Consider the following 20,914-nt stretch of genomic DNA (forward strand, 5'->3'; position numbering starts at 1 on the left):
TCAAGTAGAGGGATTCAAGTTTGGTCATAAGGCTTGAGTAGTAGTTTTTTCCCCAACATTTCTTACTACACTATTCGACAGATGTAAGAAAATTGAGAGGCTGTTTGGGAGTGATTTTGAAAATTGATTTTTTGACCGTTAGAAGAAAAGTGGGGTCCACCCGTGAGAGAAGAAGTCAAATATGACGGCTGAAATAGTAAAATAACGGTCAAAAAATCAATTTTTTGGATGAAAAAATCGGGCCCAAACAACCCCTGAACTCCAAGCAATCTCATCTAACTCCTGTCTCCTATATGCACTCATCTCAGCAGGCCATACCCCATTAATGGCCCCAGCACACCTCTGTTGTAATAACAGATCCCTTATTTTCTGGCGCCACAAACTAAAATCTCCAATCCCTCTCCAAATTTCTACTTCAAATTTTTGTGCAGTAGTCATAATCACAGATAAATTCACAGATTCAAGTTTATATATTTATATATATCACACAGGATATAGTATGTACAGACAGTGAGAGTAAACAATAAAGATTTCAATATGGGAATCTTATATTAAAATGTGCAGATATTCAACAGGAGTATGTAAAGATAATGATACCAACTAGAAAGAGGGTCTAAGGAGTGATGACCTATTCAACCCACTACCCCCTCAGATTCCCAGGAGATCTTGGACAAAGAAAGGTAGCAGAAGACCAATTACCTCAATGACCAACTCGTATAGTATATTATCTAAACAGTTAATTGAGAAATTAAGAAAGTAAGAAACTTATACCAAAGATTGAAAAAACATAGTATTACAGAATGAAGGAGGTAATTAAAAGAATTTTAGAACTGGTTGCACAATCCAAGGTATCACACAAGAAGCCAACGAGTCACAGCAACTCAGCATGACTCAATAGTGAGTCACAAGTGATAAGTGTGTTTTTACACACTTTTAGCACTTTTTGGGACTTTATTATTGATAAAATTGAGTATATTTCTATTTATAATTGTATAATTGTTACTTTTGTAGGCTAAAACCCCGGAAAGAAGTGTAACAAGCGAAAAGAGAAGGAAAAGTACTTAAATTGAACAAAATTGTGAAGCTAAGGACTTGAAGTGCAATTATGGAAGGGCCTAAATGTAATAAAAGTCAAATTTCGAGGACCAAACTGCACTAAATGAAAGTTGAAGGACCTAATCTGCAATTTCGAGATTTTTTTGTCAACCTTTTTATTATTTTATCCTTATTTTATGCTAGATATTTTTAGGATATTTATGTTATGTCTAATAATATCTTTTTTTTTATATTATATTTTATACATATTCCATATTTATACTAATATAATTTGGTAGGTAAAAAATTTTCCCAACTCTTTCACTTTTCTCTCTATCTCTCTCTCTCTTTTTCTTGATTTTTTTTCTTTTAGTTTTATTTTCTTTTGTTAATTTTAGTTTTATTTTGGGAATCAAGTGGATATAGCAAGGAGATCATTAAGGAAAGCTTGAAGAATACATTGAAGGAATTACAATTCGTATTTAAAAGTGTTTTATCTCAACTTTTGTATTCCTTTCATTTAGTTCTTCATGTTTGTAATGATATGTTTATAAGAATCTTTTTGTTATTTTGTTAGAATGATGAACTAAACAAGTTTATGTTGGAATTTATGTATTAGCTTAACCTATTTTCATTAATATCGTGTTATATGTTGTTAGATATGCATTTGTTATCAAAATATTGGTGTATTAATTATCATGTTTAAGATTACTACATTTATTTGACGTCAATAGATATTGTGGTTAGGTAGTTGTATAATTATTGAAAAATAGTTACACATAATAGACCGAAATAATTAATACCATAGGTTTGTATGGTTTCGACTATACGCTATCCAGACACGTATACTTACCCTATGTGACCCGTTGAGTTATTTTCACAAAAATTAAATGCAGTTGTTTGGTTTAGAACGACATAGAAATATGTTAATGCCAAGCAATTAGGGTTGATATCTCTCAACAAAGGTTATTGACTAATTTTGAAAAATCGGGTCTAACCACATATTTTGGTAATTTGCATCGACGCATAATTGGCTTGAAAAGGGTTAAGCGAAATCATAAATTCCAACATCTTTTAAAATCAAACTTTTCCACTTTTTAAATATTATTTAAATATTTTAAATCAAAATCGAGTTTTCACCTTTTTATAGTTTTTAAAAATCGAACTTTTAAATGTGTGCATCTTTTTCATTAATTTGAAAAAAATACACTCGTAATTGAAAACAACACTCTCTGAGGGATCGACTGGGACTTAAAAGGTCCATTATACTACTTGATCGCGACCTGTGCACTTGCAGCGTGCCATTTAATACCGATCAACAAGAAATCAGCAGGAATCGGAATGAGTCGAGTAGACTCACTATTACTCAGTATGAATCTTTATGAAACATCACTCAAAGATTCAGAAGCCTCAAAAAAATAAGAAAAATACAATAATCATCATAAATAATATCACAAAGAAGTATCACAAAGTTCGTAGTTGAAAAAGATCCAACAAAAATTGAACCGAAGGTAAATCTTGTAAGAGATTTTTACAAAGTGTACTCGATTTAAGATTTAACCAAAAAATCTAAGATCTAGGGTTTTTAAAAAAAATTTAAAAAGAAAATTCAAAGAAAAAACCCTAACCCTTCGTAAACTGCTCTGATACCACTTGTTGGTCTCAGAATTATTATTTCACTTAAAAACGATTGTAGCACACAATAAAGAATTACAGAATCGTAAAGAACACAAGAATTTTTCGCCCCTAAGGGGACGAATGTCCAGCCAAAAGGCCTACTCACCCTTGAGCATCTACAAAAGTAAATTAGGCTCAAATCCACTAAGAATCACAAAGAATCGATACAAGAATGTATGAAGAAACAACAGTTCCTTCAATTTCAGTTTTCTTTCGCCTCTCTTTAACACAACACTCCGTTTTCTACAATCTCACATATCATATACCAAATACAACCCTAACATCACTCAAATTAGATATTGCTTTCAGAAAATTGCAAGAACAGAAGAGTCCAAAGACCCTCAGAGAGGACGAAGAAAACCCTAGAACCGTTCACTCAGATTAGGGCGAAAGTGAAAGGTCAGAAGACTTTTAACAGTCCAGTAAAAATCAAGGATCCAACGATCACAAGGATGCCAAGTGTAAGGTCCACAACAGTTGCCCATTATAAAGGAAAAACGCGTTTCCAAGAAACGCTTTTAATTTCCAAACCAATTTCAACCCGTGGAATCAACCAACCTGGCAAGGCTCAATATTACTAAGATTGGGCCAGCTAAGAATAGAGAGGCAGCCCAATCAACATGTACCAACCTCCGACAGGCAATCTTGTCTTTCTTCCAGCTGTTCTGCAGACTCAAATCTTCTCCAGACTTTAGCTGGATCACGTGCCATTTAATGCCATCTTGTTGGGCCGGGTTGTCCCATAAAGTGATGGGGCTTTATTTTTTCAAAATTTGGTTCAACGAGTTTACAAAAAAAAAAAGGGCTTGGAGACCTCTTATGGAGATCCACTAAACGGGTATGTATAATTGGGCCTGTGAATTTATTTCCCATGTTTTTTTGAACTTGAATGGATAATTATTGGGCCACCTAAATTTTATTCCCATTCCTACATAAATAATAATTGGGCCAATTAATTTTACTTCCCTTAGGAAAGAGGCCCACTTTCCTTTATAAAGCTCTAGTTATGTTCTTTAATTTCTTTAATGGGCCGTTATTTTGCCTTCTTGGGCCCAAGGATTTATTTTACTTGGGCCTCATGACACTTCCTTTTTGTCAAAGAGATTGGGCTGCCATTTATTATGAACAATTGGGCATTGAGACTTATTTCTTTTGGGCCATAATTTGTTAGCCATTGGGTCTTTCTAGTTTACCCAAGAGACATACACTACGGCTGGGAGCTATGGTCACACTACTTCAGCTTCGTTCTTGTATAAATTTTATTGGCTGGGTGTCCTCTCTTGCTTCCATTTTGGCCTGCCGTTTATTCTAAATCACATGGAAAAAGAACAGAAATATTTGACTTGGAGAATTAGAAATAAGCTAGTAGAAAAAGAATATTCCAAGTCTTTGATCATCAGGCCACCATTTCTACTTGTTCAGCTTGGTCTATCTCGTTCAGAAAAAGGTGACAAAATATGTGAGAGATGATTTTCTTCCATTGTTAATATTTCTTCAAGGGTAGAGCATGGCAGGAAACTTGAGGTTTTTATTACAGGCTCATTTGAAAATTTCCACTCATGTGAAAATTATTATCTGATAGTCAAATTCTAACTACCTCATTTTCGTATGATTTGTTTGGTAATTAAATAACAAATCTTAACTCGACAAACTGGGAATTAATGGAGTTTCATGGTTATTGGGCGCTAATTAAACTGGATATGATTTGATAGACATGCTTGGGAGCCCATTGATGTGAATATTCAGATCTATTATTTTCTTCTTATCATATGCAATGTTTTGGAGACCTCGTTCTTTGAATAAAGGAAGAAGCTGATGGTCAGATGTGTTTGCCCTTGAAAAAAAGGGCATTTCCTGGTTTCGCGAGATGGTTTTTCCTCGCCTCTCACTATTGTTGAGCTTAGCTATAAGACCTCGTTTGTTTGAGGCCGCTTACAAAACTCCGATAGTTTGAGAGTGATTCGTGGGATGTCCATTCCCCATTTCGTCAGATGTTTATACTTGGCTTCGCAAGATTGTTTTTCCTTTCATCTCACTATCGTTGAGCTTAGCTGTAAGACCTCGTTTGTCCGAGGCCGCTTATAAGACTCCAATAGTTTGAGAGTGATTCGTGGGATGTCCATTCCTCGCTTTGCCAGATGTTTATACCTGGCTTCGCGAGATGTTTATTTCTCGCATCTCACTATCGTTGAGTTTAGCTGTAAGACCTCGTTTGTCCAAAGCCGCTTATATGACTCCGATAGTTTGAGAGTGATTCGCGGGATGTCCATTCCCCACTTCGCTAGATCTAGCTTCGTGAGATGTTTATTCCTCGCCTCTAATTATCGTTGAGCTTAGCTATAAGATCTCGTTTGTTCGAGGTCGCTTATAAGACTCCGATAGTTTGAGAGTGATTCACGGGATGTCCATTCCTCGTTTCACCTGATGTTTATACCTGATTTCGCGAGATGTTTATTCCTCGCATCTCACTATTGTTGAGCTTAGCTGTAAGACCTCGTTTGTTCGAGGCCGCTTATAAGACTCCGATAGTTTGAGAGTGATTCGGGGGATGTACATTCCCCGCTTCGCCAGATGTTTACACCTGATTTCGCAAGATGTTTATTCCTTGATCTCACTATCGTTGAGCTTAGTTGTAAAAGCTCGTTTATTCGATGCCGCTTATAAGACTCCGATAGTTTGAGAGTGATTCGCAAGATGTCCATTTCCCACTTCGCCACCTGGCTTCGCAAGATGTTTATTCCTCGTCTCTCACTATCGTTGAGCTTAACTGTAAGACCTCATTTGTTCGAGACTGCTTATAAGACTCCGATAGTTTGAGAGTGATTCGCGGGATGTCCATTCCTCGCTTCGCCAGATGTTTATACCTGAAAGGGGCCAAAAAAAACCCACACAATAAGTTGCAAGATTCAATCGATCTAAAAAACGGAAATTAAACTTGCAAAAATAAAGAACACAACAAGATTTTTTGGCCGAAACCCCAGAGGTTCAGTGTCAAACACCTAATCCCCTGTTGAGCATCCAATCAAAGTGGATATTGCTCGATTACACTAAAACCCCAAAAATAGGCAATCGAAGGTTACAAAATTCATCAACCAGTAGAATACACAGAAAAGAGACTTATCTCTTAAACAGGAATCACAAATCTGCTTCAGATCCTTTTCGAATCAACAGACCACAAACCCTAACCTCAACACATGAGGACTCTAAGTATCACTCAAGAATATACACGTATTCAGTGGTTAAAACCTTCAATCCTAATCGAATGAGACGATCGATTACAAAAATAGGGAAGCAGAAAACCCTCAGATGAGAGAACACAGAAGAACTCTCTCGAAGCCTCACTCGAAAAGTCACCAAAAATGAACAGTCCAGCCAAACGAAGAGTTAAGTTCATATTTATATCACCAATATGAAACCCTCCATCTTACGGTAAGAGTAGAGCCACGTGTCAGCATCTGGCAGAATGCCACTTACAAAAGCGTGTTTTCACAACCCGTTTTATTAGATGAAAATATGGAAGCACCAATACACGGTTCGAGTCACAACAATACCTGGCTTCGCGAGATGTTTCAAGGTTCTAAAATGCGTAATGCGTAGCAATGTGTTTTGGTCGAGCATCAAGCATTATAAGAATATGCGTGCTCATGCGAAGCATATACGCTCAGAAGCATGAACACATTATCGGCAATAATGTAACTGTGTCCGACACATGTCGGAGTTGCTTGCAGCGTGTCGGAGGAGAGAAAAGGCAGTTGACTCTAAGAAATGCAACCAGAAAATGTGGAAGAAGAAATGAAGAAGAAATTAACAGTTTACCTAGAAAGAAATTCAACGGGCGAAGGAGAAAGTGTCTTGGGAAGCAGCCATCTGGGAAAGGAAAGAAAAATGAGAGAGGAGAAAGGGAAGAGATGTTGGGCTGAAAAGTTGCTGCCGACGAAAGTTTCCTGGGAAATGAAAGAAAAAAGAGAGAGAAGAAAAGGAAGAAAACTTGGCTGGATAAGGCTGAAAAGTCATGGGAATGGAAAAGGAAATGAAGAGTCTTCCTTTTATCGATGCATATTTTAAATTGTAAGGCCCCACCACCTGCTAACTTTCTCATTTGGTGAATGCTTTGTACATTTTTTTTAATCCACACGAGCTGTAAACTTCAATAAAATAATAGAAAAAAATTATTTGAATTAAGTTTGTACCATTTTACCTTTCAACAAAAAAATCAGCTTAAATAAGCAATCTTCTTCAAGATATGCTACGAAAATTGCAAGAAAAATTCTGAAAATCCCTTTAAATTTCTATTTATAATGATATATATGATACAATAAGTATAAAAAATTATTACTATAAAATTAAAATAAATTTAAAAAATATTGTAATCAACGTGTCAACGACGTATCGTGTCGGAACTTTTTCACAAAATTGCGTATCGACATGTACGACACGTATCATGTCGAACACTCATGTCCGTGTCGGTGCTTCTTAGCATATACGTAATTATGCGTTTTCCAATTTTTAACATTTTAAACTAATAAATAAATAAAATAATGCATTCTTACATATTTTTCGAATTTTCAAAAATAAAAATCGAAATTATAACTACTACAATAAGACAATAACTTTAAATTTATATATATTTTTCAAAATTTCAACAAAAACATATTGTTCAAAATCAAAATACAGTTATTTGTTAATCAATTCCTACAATTAAATCAAACAATAATATTGACTTAAAAAATTCTAAATCTTGTCTAACTCTTTATTAGATTCCAATTCAATATCTTCTTTTTCATCCAATTCATTTTTCGTGTTATCCGATACAAAATCATCTTCATCGTCCTCCTTATTTCAAATCGAGAATTTCTATTATCTCTTGTAAATGATAACATATTATTGTCAACTTACTCCTCATCATCACAACCATCAACAATCCAAAATAGTGTATTAATAGCATCACTTGTTAATGAAGTTTCTAATTTATCATTCCTCTTCATTTTCTTCATCAACCATGCATTAAATTAGATGTAAACTAGAATTTTCATCCTTGTGGCATCTATGCGGTTTCTCTTCTTGGTGTGTAACTATAAAAGGAAGTTGAAATTTTTTAGTATGCTAATTTAAATTATCAAATAACTACTAAAGTAATAACTAAAATGCATCAGCGTAATTATTTAATTAGTACTTACTCCTTCAAAGACACTCCAATATCTCTCACAATCGGATGAACTAATGGTCAAATCAAGAACTATTTTTATGTTAATGCCCAGATGAAGATTTATGCAAAAGCAAAACATTAGAGATTATTGTATATTATTGATGGACTAAAGTGATGTGGGCTAATTGGATGTTGGTTGGACTCAATTTAATTTTTTAAGTTATAAAAATGGGATGAACTTTGTTATGCTAATTAAAACATATTTTTTTAAATATAAATGCGTGGGCATTTTGGAAAATATGGGTGCATATGCGGTCAACGAAATGAGTTGACTTCATTATCTCGCGCATACCCCATATGCGATGCGTTTCGAAAAAGCATCAAGAATATGCGTGCATATGCGAAGTATATGCGTGCATTTTAGAACACTCACCTCTCAATATCGTTGAGCTTAGCTATAAGATCTCGTTTCTCCGAGGCCGCTTATAAGGCTCCGATAGTTTGAGAGTTATTGGCGAGATGTCCATTCCCCACCTTGTCAGATGCTTATTTCTGATTTCGTGAGATGATTATCCCTCACCTTTCAATATCACGAGTCTAGCTATAAGACCTCGTCTATTTGAGACTTATAAGTCTTCGATAGTTTGAGATGAGCTTGTTCACCACTTCATGAGATGCCTTGTTGTGCGAGTTACTACATTATAGCCCCGCTTATCTTCAGAAGGCTCATCATGCCTCCACATTACAACTACCTATCTTTCAGAGTTTTGCTTCTGTCCAAGCCTTGCCCCCGCGTAAGCACCAAAGCCCTTTCAAAAGCAGGCATCTAAGCCTTGCCCTAGCGCAAGCATCTAAGCCTTGCCCCTGTGCAAGCACCAAAGCCCTGTTAAGAGCAGGCACCTAAGTTTTACCTCACGTAAGCACCAAAGCCCTGTCAAGAGTAGGCACCTAAGCCTTAAGCCTTGCCGCTATGTAAGCACCAAAGCCCTGTCAAAAGCAGGCACCTAAGCCTTGCCCCCGCGCAAGAACCAAAGCCCTGTTAAAAGCAAGCACCTAAGCCTTACCCCTATGCAAGCACCAAAGCCCTGTCAAGAGCAGGCACCTAAACCTTGCCCTCGCGCAAGCATCTAAGCGTCGACCCGTTAGCCTTTGCATCATTATTAGTACATCTGTTCAATTCAGATTCAGCTTCTTCATCCGTATTAGTACAGCCGTTCAGTTCAGAGTCAGCTTTTGCATCTTTATCAGTACAAGTGTTCTACTCATATTTAGCCTCTGCATCCATATTAGTACAGCTGTTTAGTTCAAAGTCAGCCTCTGCATCGTCATCAGTACAGGTGTTCAGTTCATAGTTAGCCTCTGCATCCGTATTAGTACAACTGTTCAGTTCAGAATCAACCTCTGCATCCGTATTAGTACAGCTGTCCAGTTTAGAGTCAGCTTCTGCATCGTTATCAATATAACTGTTCAATTCAGAGTCAGCCTTTGCATCTGTATTAGTACAACTGTTCAGCTTAGAGTCGGCCTCTACATCAGTATAAATACAGTTACTTATATTCAGTCTAGAGTCAGCCTCTGCATTAGTATCAGTACAGCTACTTATATTCAATCCAGAGCATCGCCTCAGCTACTGTGCCCAGAGCATCGCCTTTGCAATCAGAGCATTACCTCTGCATCAAGATCATCGCCTCTACATCACTTTATCACAGTGACGTATATTTCAAGTCCAATCCGTATATAAATATTCAACTCAAACTTGGGAGGACTATTGTGAGACTATATCTTTGTATCACGACATATCACTGCTAGCTTGTGCATTATATTATTGCTTCCAAGCACAAATGTTATATAACTGCTAGCATGTCATTCATTATTTTCACTACAGCCAGTACGTATGCCATTTTATCATCATTTTCATTTTATTATCGACATCATGTTACTTGTTTCTCTATAGCACTACTGATACATTGAACAGTGCTAGCATATCAATTGTTATGATACATGATAGGCATTCTGCATATTATATTTTGGAGAAATGTCATCACATTATTCACTTTATACTTACAAGTATTAGAAGGGGTAAATGGGCCCCAAATTTATTTGGTATATAGGGTCAGATTTGGCAGTGGGCTACACTTGGCTGTAGCCCATTGCCTTTCAAGTCCAAGTCCAATAAATATGGTACAAATTGATGATTTTTTTTTTTAATTTTAGTGTATAGCCCACCAACAAATATCACTTGGCGAGCCCAACCCAATTCTTAAAACCAATTTTTGGTTTTAATTTTTCGCCCAATTTTAATATCCTTCATCAAATCAAATCACGCCTTATTTTCTCTTTCCTGTCAATTCATCTACGGTAGCCCGTCGCCCAAAGTAAATCTTCGGCTTTTCCTGTCCGCCCCTGCTCTCCCTCACCGCCATCGACTCTTCCTGCAAATGGCGTTCCGCCCATGTTTGTCCAAAGGAAACATTTCTAATTCTTCAAATCTTAAAACCCCTCTCCCTCTCCCTCACCACATCTACTATCCAACTAATTAGAAGTTTTAATTTAGAACCTAAGAGCCGAATTTGAATTGGCAGGATTTGAAATTTTTTGTCCCAAATTAATAGGAAAAAGGAAGCACTTGCACGATCGTTTAACACTTCTACGTAAAAATTGTGTATTTGAAGAATTTTTTGTTATTCTTCATATGAATGTTATATTCTCTCGTACCTGTATCACTATTTTCAATTGTTTCGCTAAAATCAGAAATAAAAATGACCAAAAATTTTATTCGTACATTAGATTTTTAGAATTTTTTTGCCCCCCCCCCTAACTTTGATTCCTAACTCCGCCCCTGTTGGTATATATGCTGTGGATATATTGTATTATATTACGGTTGGTTTAGTCCATATTAAAGGAGAGATGCTGACGAAATTTTGACAAAATATAAGGAGCATTTATCTTTTTAAGTAATTCATAAGTCCTCGCTCATTCTGACTCGCACACAATTTCTGAAGCAGTTTGTAAGTCCTCACATATCGGAGTGACTTACATTCTTGAGGCAATCAGTAAGACCTTACATATTTAGCAGCTTATATTTCAAACTTCGACCCGCACATGAATGTACGACTCAGACTTGGGGGACTATTGTTATGTCCATAATTACGTGGCATACTTATGATGGAGAGGGTCCCACATTAGTTGACCGGGAATCACATATTTGACAGTTCATATTTCAAGTCCGACCCGCATATAAATATACGATTTGGACTTGGGGGACTATTGTTATACATATTAATCATTTCACATTGGGCCTTTCTTTTGGCCCATGACCCGCTTGGCCCATTTCATTTCATTTATCTATATAAATGTGGCTTCACTTCACAATTAATGTATGTATTCTAAACTCAAACCAAATCTCCTCTCCCTTCTCTTGCACTCATTTATTTTCTTTTTGTCCGGCCATTGACTTGACTATCGGAGTACAAACGGTCGTTGGACTTTTTTCTCAACCGGCGGCCTTTGCCTCTAACGGGGTGCTCCATGTGTAGGTGTGGAAGGGACGAGGTCGGGATTCTGTTGGCCACATTTTTTGGGGTCAACACGTTTCCCAAGATACAATGACCACATCTCGCAATAGAAGCACTCCAGATTACATAGACCAACAAACTACTTATGCTTTGACCCTCTTTATATGAAATTAGACTTCAAACAAATGCAGAATTTTGAAGTGAATATATATTAGAATGATAACGCAATCATGAAGTGAATTAATGAAACTTTCATACATGTGGTCTATATATAAATGTTGAAAAGGTTTGTCTTAAAAGACACCCCCTTTGGAAGAGACACAACTATTGAAATTAGTCTCTATATTTGAAAAAACACATCTTTTGAATTATTGGAAAATGACATAAAATATTATGGAATATCAAAAATTACAATCTTTCGTATAGAAAAACATCTTTTCAGTCAAATCATTTTTAGAATATTCCATAATATTTTGTCATTTTCCAATAATTCACATGTATAAATGATTTAAATTTGACTTAATTTTTCAATCACTAAATAACAACTTCACTTAAATAATTAGGAATTGGTTAGAACCAATTTCATATACAAATTTCCAACAATCAATACGGCATACTAAAATAAAGTAGCATCAAGAAAATATATTACTTACAGAGCAATAATGTGGCAAGTGGTGGCATTATTGTAAGAGCAGTTACATTTAGAACCAATTTCATATACAAATTTCCAATAATCAATACGGCATACTAAAATAACGTAGCATCAAGAAAATATATTACTTACAGAGCAATAATGTGGCAAGTGGTGGCATTATTGTAAGAGCAGTTACATTTGATCCCCGGATTGAAGCTCTGGATGGTGACGCCGTCATCAATTGCAATGCCGGTGCATAATTCACCGCTAATGTTCCATTGATCATTTGCCATAATCCTCCATCGCTCGAACATGGAGTTTATAGCTCTCGCTGCATATCATAATTATATTCTTCGCTAAATTTTCCATCTTCATCAATGGCGATTCATGGGTATAGATTGTCGTCAGTGGTTAAACAAAATAGTTGTAGATTTTTAAAATAAAAAAATAAAGTCGTCCTGATTAAAAATTTTGATAATTTCATTGACGTGGGTTAACTATACTAAAAATAATCAATTTTAGGTCGTGTCTTGTGGACCTTACTGAACTTTATAATATTTCTGAAATATCACTGAATTTTGTAAAAATGCTCTACATTCATTACTTGTTGGGAGAAAATTCATGTTTTTCTAAGAGAGCGATTTCATCATGTCAATACAATTTTTGACATATTAGAAAGTTCCTCAAAAATTGACAGAAATTGATAGAACACGTTGCCACGTGGTAATTCGTAGCCACCTAGATTTTCGCGCGGGTTAGTCGCTAACAATTAAAAAGGGATCAGACGATTGTGTAAGGAACAAATCTCTTGAGACAAAGTCCCAAAAATGGGCATTTTTTATTGGCGATAACTTTACAATTGGGGAGTAAAAACAGAATGCCTCCAAGGGGCGCAAGCATACGAGTTATTGTAAAAGAAGTGTTTAAATCTAAACTAAGGAATTGAAAGTTACATATTCTCTGTTTGAGAGTGTTTGATTCGGGGTCTTTTGCTCTATGTCTTTTCTTCCTTTTATACTCCCTGGATGATCTCTTTGTGATCAACCACCTAAAAACTGTTTGATCGTTCTATAACTGCCCACTTTCCTCGTAATGGCCAACTTGTCATGGAACTGCCTTTTCTAACTACTTCCATTACTCTTTGTCGTTCAACCGTCTTCAATTGAATTCCTTGAATCGTGGAACGTGATAAGGCTGCTTAATAACTGCTTTGATAACTGCGCTTCTTGATAACCATAACACTTCATGTTTGCTAAGACCTTGGGCGACTCGAAGGTTTGTGCGAGAATAGAGTAGCAGCTCTGGGCGACTGCATGGCACTCCATTCGCTCAGATCCTGGGCGACTTCCAAGCTTGGGCGATGTTGTTACCGCGTTCGTGGGCCTTCCTATTTGGGCCTTCATCCTGAATTGTCTGATTGGGCGTCGTTCTTTGGGCTATCTGATTTGGGGATCCTCCAATTGGGCTTCATTCCTTAGGCTGTTCAATTTTGGCTAAATTTTTATGTATCAACAATTACCCCCCAATAAGGCAGAATTAATACCAATTATTAATTTTTGTCATATTCACTTTATGTTTCCAGCAACATTCGAAATTTCCAAGAATTTCAATCATTATTTCCTTCCATAGCTTAAAAAGGTGCGACGTTTTGCAAACCCTTATAACCCCCAAATACGTCATTTCACTGTACCATTAAATCACGCCTCACTTTTTTCGCGCTTCTCTCTCACAATTTTACTGTTCATCTCTTTGCTTCCCTGTTACGTAACTCTGAAAAACTCCATTTCGTCCCTAATGGCTACTTCACAATCTCAATCTGGCGACTCCTTCAGTTTTGAAGACTTTCAGAAACTTCTTAATCGTCCATACATAACTCCAAATTTTCTCGCACCTGCCAATGTCGAACTCAATGAGTTCTACTTAGGTCCTTTCTTCAACAATGCAGAGGCAGTCGAACAAGCGGCGGTGGGTCAGCTGTTTCCTTGTACTCAAGGCCCTCCATTTCTAAACTCTCTGCCGCTGGGGCCACTTCGCGAAAGAGGTATTCGTACTTGGCCTAAATCTGACGTAGTTTTTCGTAGGTGGCATGCTCGCCTTGTGGACCATGGTTCTACTAAGGCACTTTTTGATAATGCTAGGATTTCTGATTTGTTAGAAATCTCTCTTCAACCCCTGCTTTTGATTCAGCACTTTTTTCGATCGCTTTAAGTTTTTGGTCTTTTGAGTATAATACCTTTGTTTTCCCCCTTGGCCCCATGTCTATTACTTTAAGGGATGTTGGGGCCATAGTGAATCTGCCACCTTTGGGCGATACCATTTTTCCTGGTATCTTGATTTCTGGTGGCACCCCAAAGTTTGGTAAAAACCTCACCGAGTCTTATTCAAGCGTGCAAACCCTTCATAACCATTCAAGCGCTGAGCCTTCCCATACTGAGCGAGTGGCCTTTCTTCTGGTTTGGCTTTGTAAATATGTTTTGTGTGTGCCAAGCATAAAACCCTCCCTGAGCTATTTACCCATAGCGCACGAATTGGCGCGTGGTAGGCCTTTGAATTTATGTTCTTTCTTTTTGGCTGCCCTCTATAGAGGCATGGCTTCTCTTCAATCTCAATTGAAAAATGGTGCATCTCCCACTGGCAGTGGACCTCTTTGGTTCACTCAAATGTGGTTGAGATCCTATTTTCCATCGCTTGGTGCTCCATCAATTTCTCGTTCTTCTGCTAGCTACTAGGGGCTAGCCATTGAGCCCCTGGCTCCTGTAAATATGTCTAGAAGGGACATTTTTTCATTCTTTTATTCTTTGGATTCAATTCCTTCCTTCTTTCCTTTTCCTGCCTTTTTGACTCCAAACTATGTGCATCCTCTCTCCACTATAGACAGCGCGAGCACCTCTCTGCTCATTTGGATCCAGTTTTTAACCGGGAGGGAGTTATTTCATGACATTTTGACTGGGACCAATGCCAAGGCTGGGGTAGAAATATATGCTCCCCAATTTTTTGCTCGCCAACTTGGTTTCGGCCAAACCTGGCCTGTTCCTCCTTGCTATTCAAGGAACTTGATAGACCGCTTCCATATCATTAATAAAGTGGAGGCAGAGGCTATAAATGCTCGCAATCTTCTTTTAACGAGCCATTTTTCATTAGCCCCCTTCAATTCTAGTCATGTCATTCACCCTCTTTTTGAACAACTCTGGCCATCAGTGAAGCGCAGATTGTTCGCGACTGATGCCAATTGTGCCTTTCATTCACTGGATCAACCAAGCATTTCTTCTCCTCCTCCTGTTTTAGTCACCCCTTTGTTCATCCGGAGTCCTTCTCCTCCTCGTCGCGCTAAACATTCTGCTCGTCCATCTTCTTCTCTCCCTGCCAAGCCTACTGCAGCCAAAAGTGCTCCGAGCCGCAAACGGCCAGCCTCAACATCTCCCATTCTGGAAGATGATGTTGATGATGATGATGATACCCCTCTTATCATCAGGAGGAAGGTAATTAAATTGGTTTACTTACAGGCATACTTTTTCATACTTGAAGCTTTTCTGTGTGCTGATGTTTTATTTGGACTTTTCAGAAAAGTTCAGCCTCTCCTTTGAAGGCCTTAGTGTCGGCAGCTCCTGCTCCATCATCCTCCGCTGAGGCTGCTTTATCCAAACCAGTTGATGAAGGGACTACGCTTAAAGAGACATCTTCAGTCCCAGAATCCTCATCACAACCAATGGATGAGCCACCTTCTTCCCAGGGCGTCGACCCCCTAAACATCGAAGCAGAAGGTAATTCAGTCTCTTGATGCTTTACCTTTGCTTGTGCTGTTGGTTTCTGATTTGTTGCTTTTGAGTTCTACAGATGCTCCTATGAGTCTGCCCGCTGTGGCAACATCTTCTCACTTAGACAAGGGGAAGTCCACAAGAATAGTGGAGTCACAGGTGGCAGACTTGGCTGGAGATATGCCATCTTCCAAGATTATTGATGAGGTAATCTTTGCTTCACTTTTACTTTCATCTTGTTCATTATAGTGAGAATCTTCATTATTGGCAATTTTTTTTGCAGGATGCTGATAAGATTGTGCGTTCCATCTATGACTTGTTCGCTTCCTGGGGGCAAGTCAAGACATCTCGCCCTGCTCCAGCTGGTCGTCCTACTACTTCTTCAGAGGAAAATATGAAGTTCCTCAAGCAGTCGATATTTGAATGCGTGTCCTTCATAGATATGGACATTGGTAAGGCTAGTGCTGCCAGACATAAAGATAAACTTGAGCATTTGAATGCAAAGTTGGAGCAAGCGCTAACACTTCCGTTGCTCAATCTTTCTGCTGATTTTAAAGCGATGTTGAAAGTTATCCATTCCGAGGTCCTTTCCTTGCTGGCCAAGAATGTTGAACTGAAGGCCAAAAGTACTCAATATCTTCGCGCCGTATCTGAAAAAGAGTCTTTACTTCTGGAGATCAACAAAGCTGAGGACGAGTTGAAAGAAATCTCTTCCAAAGTCATGATTGAAGACTCTTTGATGGCTAGTTTGGCTGCTCAGATGAAGGAACTTCAAGCCAAAATGGACGACTGCAAGGCGAGAATGGCTGCTAAAAAGCGTAACGCCTCCCAAGGAATTGAGCGAACTAAGTCTTTGGTCGAGCAGTACAAGAAGTTGGAAGTTGATAATGATGTTGTGGCCGAATTGAACATCACTTCCTCTCGACAGAGCGAGGACTGGGGGAAACTTAGGGAGAGAATTCGTTCGGTATGGGGCGGATTGTAATTAAGACATATAATGCCTTAACTTTTTCTTTTTGTAATTTCGCATTTGACTCTCCCTTTGTAACCTTATACATCATTAATGAACATCTATGTAAACTTCTTGTGCATTTATTTGACGTTTGTCTTTTAATCGCCAATCTTTCAAGCATTTAACTGCTTTGTGCTAAAAATTTTGCACATTTTCTCTTGATATTTCCACCTCTTTTCCCAAGACTTTGGGCTACTTAATTCCATTTATTAGGCAGAATGTGGCTGTTCATATTCTGTCTCTTCATATAAATGCACGTATGCTTCGCACTTTCCATCTTCCATCTTCATTTTCATTCTCTTCTTCGAAACCAATTTGCTGCCATTTTCTGGCATTCTGACAATCAATCCAAAACCTTCGTCTTCTATAAAAATGGATTGTTTGGTCCGCCCATTTTACTATTTGTCTTGATGTCACCTTTGGTATGGGAGATATAGGAAATATTTTTTGGCCAGCAGCGAAGTTTTTCCCATCAAAGTTCTTCCCATCGTCTCTTTGTTCTTTACAAGGGGTTCGATGATGGAAGGCAATTTTTGGGATGCTTGCAGGCCACCTTGCTTGCTAAGAGTGCTTCTCAGCCTCTTTGCCTGCCATTACAGCGATGCATTTAGGAAGGCGGTGCGAGGCCAGTTCACTCTCTTACTCAGCGATCGACCGGGAAATTAGCTTACTTTTAATTGTAGCTTGTAGAGCATCTATTATTTGTATCTTACAACTTTGTAATGAACGTTTAATAATAAAGGAATTTATTTGAACGCATTTCGCTCTGACCTTTTTATCCTTAATCGTTCAACATGTTTTGATTACGCTTTTATCTATTCACTTTCCCATAAAGAAGGAACATATTTTTTCAAATATTTACCGTTGATGAATCTTACGTGCTTGGTGTCATCTAAGTCTTCCAAATGATACGTTCCATTGGGTAACACACTTTTTACTTTGTATGGTCCTTCCTAATTGGGCGACCACTTCCCGCACTTTGGATCCTTGCTATCCAAAGGGAGTATTGTCTTCCAAACTAATTCGCCCAGGCTGAACGACTTGGCTATGACTTTTTTATTATAAAACTTAGCCATTCTTTGTTTTTGAACTTGCAATCTATCTAGGACGTCCAACTTTAATTCGTCCAACCCCAATAAATTTTAAACTAGTGATTCACACTCATCATCATTTAACTAATGTTGCAAGCACACTCTAATCGATTGCACGTTTATTTCCATAGATAAAACGACCTCCTGTCCACAAGTAAGTTGGAAAGGAGTAATTTTGGTACTTGACCGAGGTGGTGTTCTATAAGCCCATAAGGCCTTATTCAGACATTCGTGCCAATTTCTGGCATTTTCGTTTATTATCTTTCTGATGATATTTTTTAGAATCTTATTAGAAGATTTTGCTTGTCCGTTGGATTAAGCGTAATATGGTGTGGAGTTTACTAATTTAACCCCAAACTCGCTCAAGAATTTATTCACTTGATCCCCATTCAAAGATGTTCCATGATCTACTATCAACGTTCGTGGAATTCCAAATCTATAAATGACGTGATCACGGATAAACTCTATGACATTCTTTTGGGTGATCTCTTTTAAAGGTACCGCCTCTACCCACTTGGTGAAATAGTCGGTTGCAACTATAACAAAAGTATGTTGCTTGGACGATAGGGGATAAATCTTCCCTATCAGATATATTGCCTAACCCTTGAACGGCCAAGGTTTAATAATAGGTGTCATCTCTCGTGCTGGTGCCCTTTGTATTGGACCATACTTTTGGCATGCTAAACAACTCTTTGCATACTGAACGCATAATTCTCCCATCTTTGGCCAAAAATATTCACTCCTAATAATTAACCATCTCATCGTTTGGCCAGCTTGATGAGCTCCACATATCCTTTCGTACACCTCAGCCATGATCGTCCTGACTTCTTGCAAACTTACACACTTTAGCAATACACCATCAGAGCATTTCTTAAACAACTCTTCATCTATTAGTGTATAGTTCAGCAAACACAGCTTCATTTTCCTACTAATCCCTCCATTAGGTTCTTTAAGGAACCTTTTAATCTCTGTTCTCCAATCCATTTTATCTTCACCATGTATGCAATGAAATTCAATCCTTCTCACCCTTCTTTGGGTCATGGACAATATGGTTCCATACTCACAAGTAGACTTCCAATTCAAAACATTTGAGTACCCTGAGGCCATTTGGGCCAACTCATTTGCCACGTCGTTATATATTCTATTAACACATTGAAGTTCTACTTGGTCGAATTCTTCTAACAATTCTTGGGCGATCTCATATTGACTTATAATGGAATCACTTTGGCATTTAAAATCACCAATCAATTGGTGAATTACCAATTGAGAATCGTCCCTAATGATCACATTTTTTACTCCCATATCTATCATTAGTTCTAGGCCTACGATTAAGGCTTCATATTCGGCCTAATTGTTGGTGCACATCCTGTCTAAAGTGAACGCGAACTTGCAGCAAATCCCTAAAGGATTAATCAATGCTACTCCTACTCCTACACCTTTAGAGGTTTTTGACCCATCGAAATACAACACCCAAGGTTTTAGCTCGAACGAATTGATTTCCAATTCAATTTCTTCAGGCATGTCAAGGCATGGATGATCGGCTAGAAAGTTAGCCAAAGCCTGATTTTTGACTGCCTTTTGAGGTATATATTATATCTCGAATTCTGATAAAGCTAATGTCCAAAGGCCTACCCTTTGGTGTAAAATAGGGCGAGAGAACGTATACTTAACTAAATTTACTTTAGAAATTAAATAAAGGGTTACGGGCCGTAAATAAACCCTTAATTTTGTACATGTGAAATACAATGCAAGACATAATTTTTCGATAGCAGAGTAATTATATTCACATTTTGTTAACCGCCTACTTAAGTAGTAAATTGCCATTTTTTTACCAAATTGGTCTTCCTGCGCGACCATTTCAGCTATTGATTCTTTTTCAACCGATACGTACACTTTTATTGGCCGTCCTTGGATTGGTGACACCAACACTGGTGGACTTGATAAATATGTCTTCAGGCTTTCAAAAGTCTTTTGATGTTCTTCTTTCCAGACGAATCCGTCCTGATTTTTCAGCTTTAAGAGCGGCGAAAGGACTTTAGTTCGCCCTGCACAGTTAGAAATAAAGCGTCTTAAAAAGTTTACTTGGCCTAGAAACCTTTGCAATTCTTTTTTGTTGCTAGGTGGTTTGGCTTCTAAAATGGCATTTGCTTTATTTTTATCAAGTTCAATCCCTCTTTTGTGTACCAAGAAATCAAGAAAGTTCTCTACATTAACACCAAATGTACATTTCAAGGGATTCAACTTTAGCTTATATTGCTTCATTCGCTCAAACGAACATCTTAACTGTTCGAAATGGCCCTCTTCTTTAATGGATTTGACCACTATATCACCTACATACACTTCAACAAATTTGCCTATCATATCATGAAAGATTAAATTCATTGCCTTTTGATAAGTTGCTCCTGCATTTTTTAGGCCGAAAGGCATGACCACTCATTCAAAACATCCTAGAGACCCAGGTCATCTAAAAGCAGTTTTGTGTATGTCTTCTTCAGCTATATAAATTTGATTGTATCCTGAATACACATCCATGAAAGAATACATGACGTGTCCGGCAGTTGAGTCTACTAAAGAATCCACCGTGGGCATTGGATACTCATCGGGTGTTGCTATGTTTAAATTCCTAAAGCCTATGCACACCCTTAATTTACCATTCTTTTTTAGTACTGGCACGATATTGGACAATTATTCGACATACCTGGCTGTTCTAATAAAGCCTGCTTTCAATAATCGCTCTATCTCTTTCTTAGTCTCAGGGAGTATATTAGGGGCAAAACGTTTAGGAAGTTGCCTAAGAGGTTTAAATTAGGCTTAGTTGGTAACCTATGTTCCACCAAGTCTCTATCTAAACCAGGCATTTGTTCATATTCCCAAATAAAATAATCTTTATACTCTTTTAGCAAAGCGATTAATTTATCACTAACCTCTTGATCGAGCATTTGGCTGATGAATGTTGGACGATCTTTTCCTTCATTACCAATATTTACTTTGATCAGAGGGTCTTGTACTTAAGAGTATCCAGGTTTGATGATCCGCATCGCTTCGTCGT

At 37.7% G+C, this 20,914-nt stretch overlaps 1 protein-coding gene and 1 long non-coding RNA gene across 8 annotated transcripts in view; both read right to left on the minus strand.

The window, feature by feature from the left end:
• LOC111370708 (probable LRR receptor-like serine/threonine-protein kinase At1g56140) overlaps positions 1–20,914 on the minus strand; it is a 57,698-nt gene that overhangs the window by 30,379 nt on the left and 6,405 nt on the right. For 5 of the 7 annotated variants that reach the window (XR_002698479.1, XM_022992551.1, XM_022992550.1 and 2 more), the window contains exon 2: positions 12,158–12,338. Coding sequence is in view for 6 of the 7 variants with exons in the window: in XM_022992551.1 (XP_022848319.1) it covers positions 12,158–12,338 (181 nt within the window). In the remaining variant the exon portion in view is untranslated. Of the gene's footprint in view, positions 1–12,157; positions 12,377–20,914 lie in introns of those variants that run through there. The other 2 variants (XM_022992552.1, XM_022992553.1) reach the window with 2 other exon arrangements.
• LOC111370714 lies at positions 1,403–12,076 on the minus strand. Its single transcript, XR_002698484.1, has 2 exons — positions 12,027–12,076; positions 1,403–5,576 (listed from the first exon to the last, which is right to left on the minus strand). It is a non-coding gene; the product is annotated as an uncharacterized LOC111370714 (long non-coding RNA).

This window comes from Olea europaea, chromosome 21 (assembly GCF_002742605.1).
Source record: "Olea europaea var. sylvestris chromosome 21, O_europaea_v1, whole genome shotgun sequence".
Lineage (NCBI taxonomy): Eukaryota > Viridiplantae > Streptophyta > Magnoliopsida > Lamiales > Oleaceae > Olea > Olea europaea.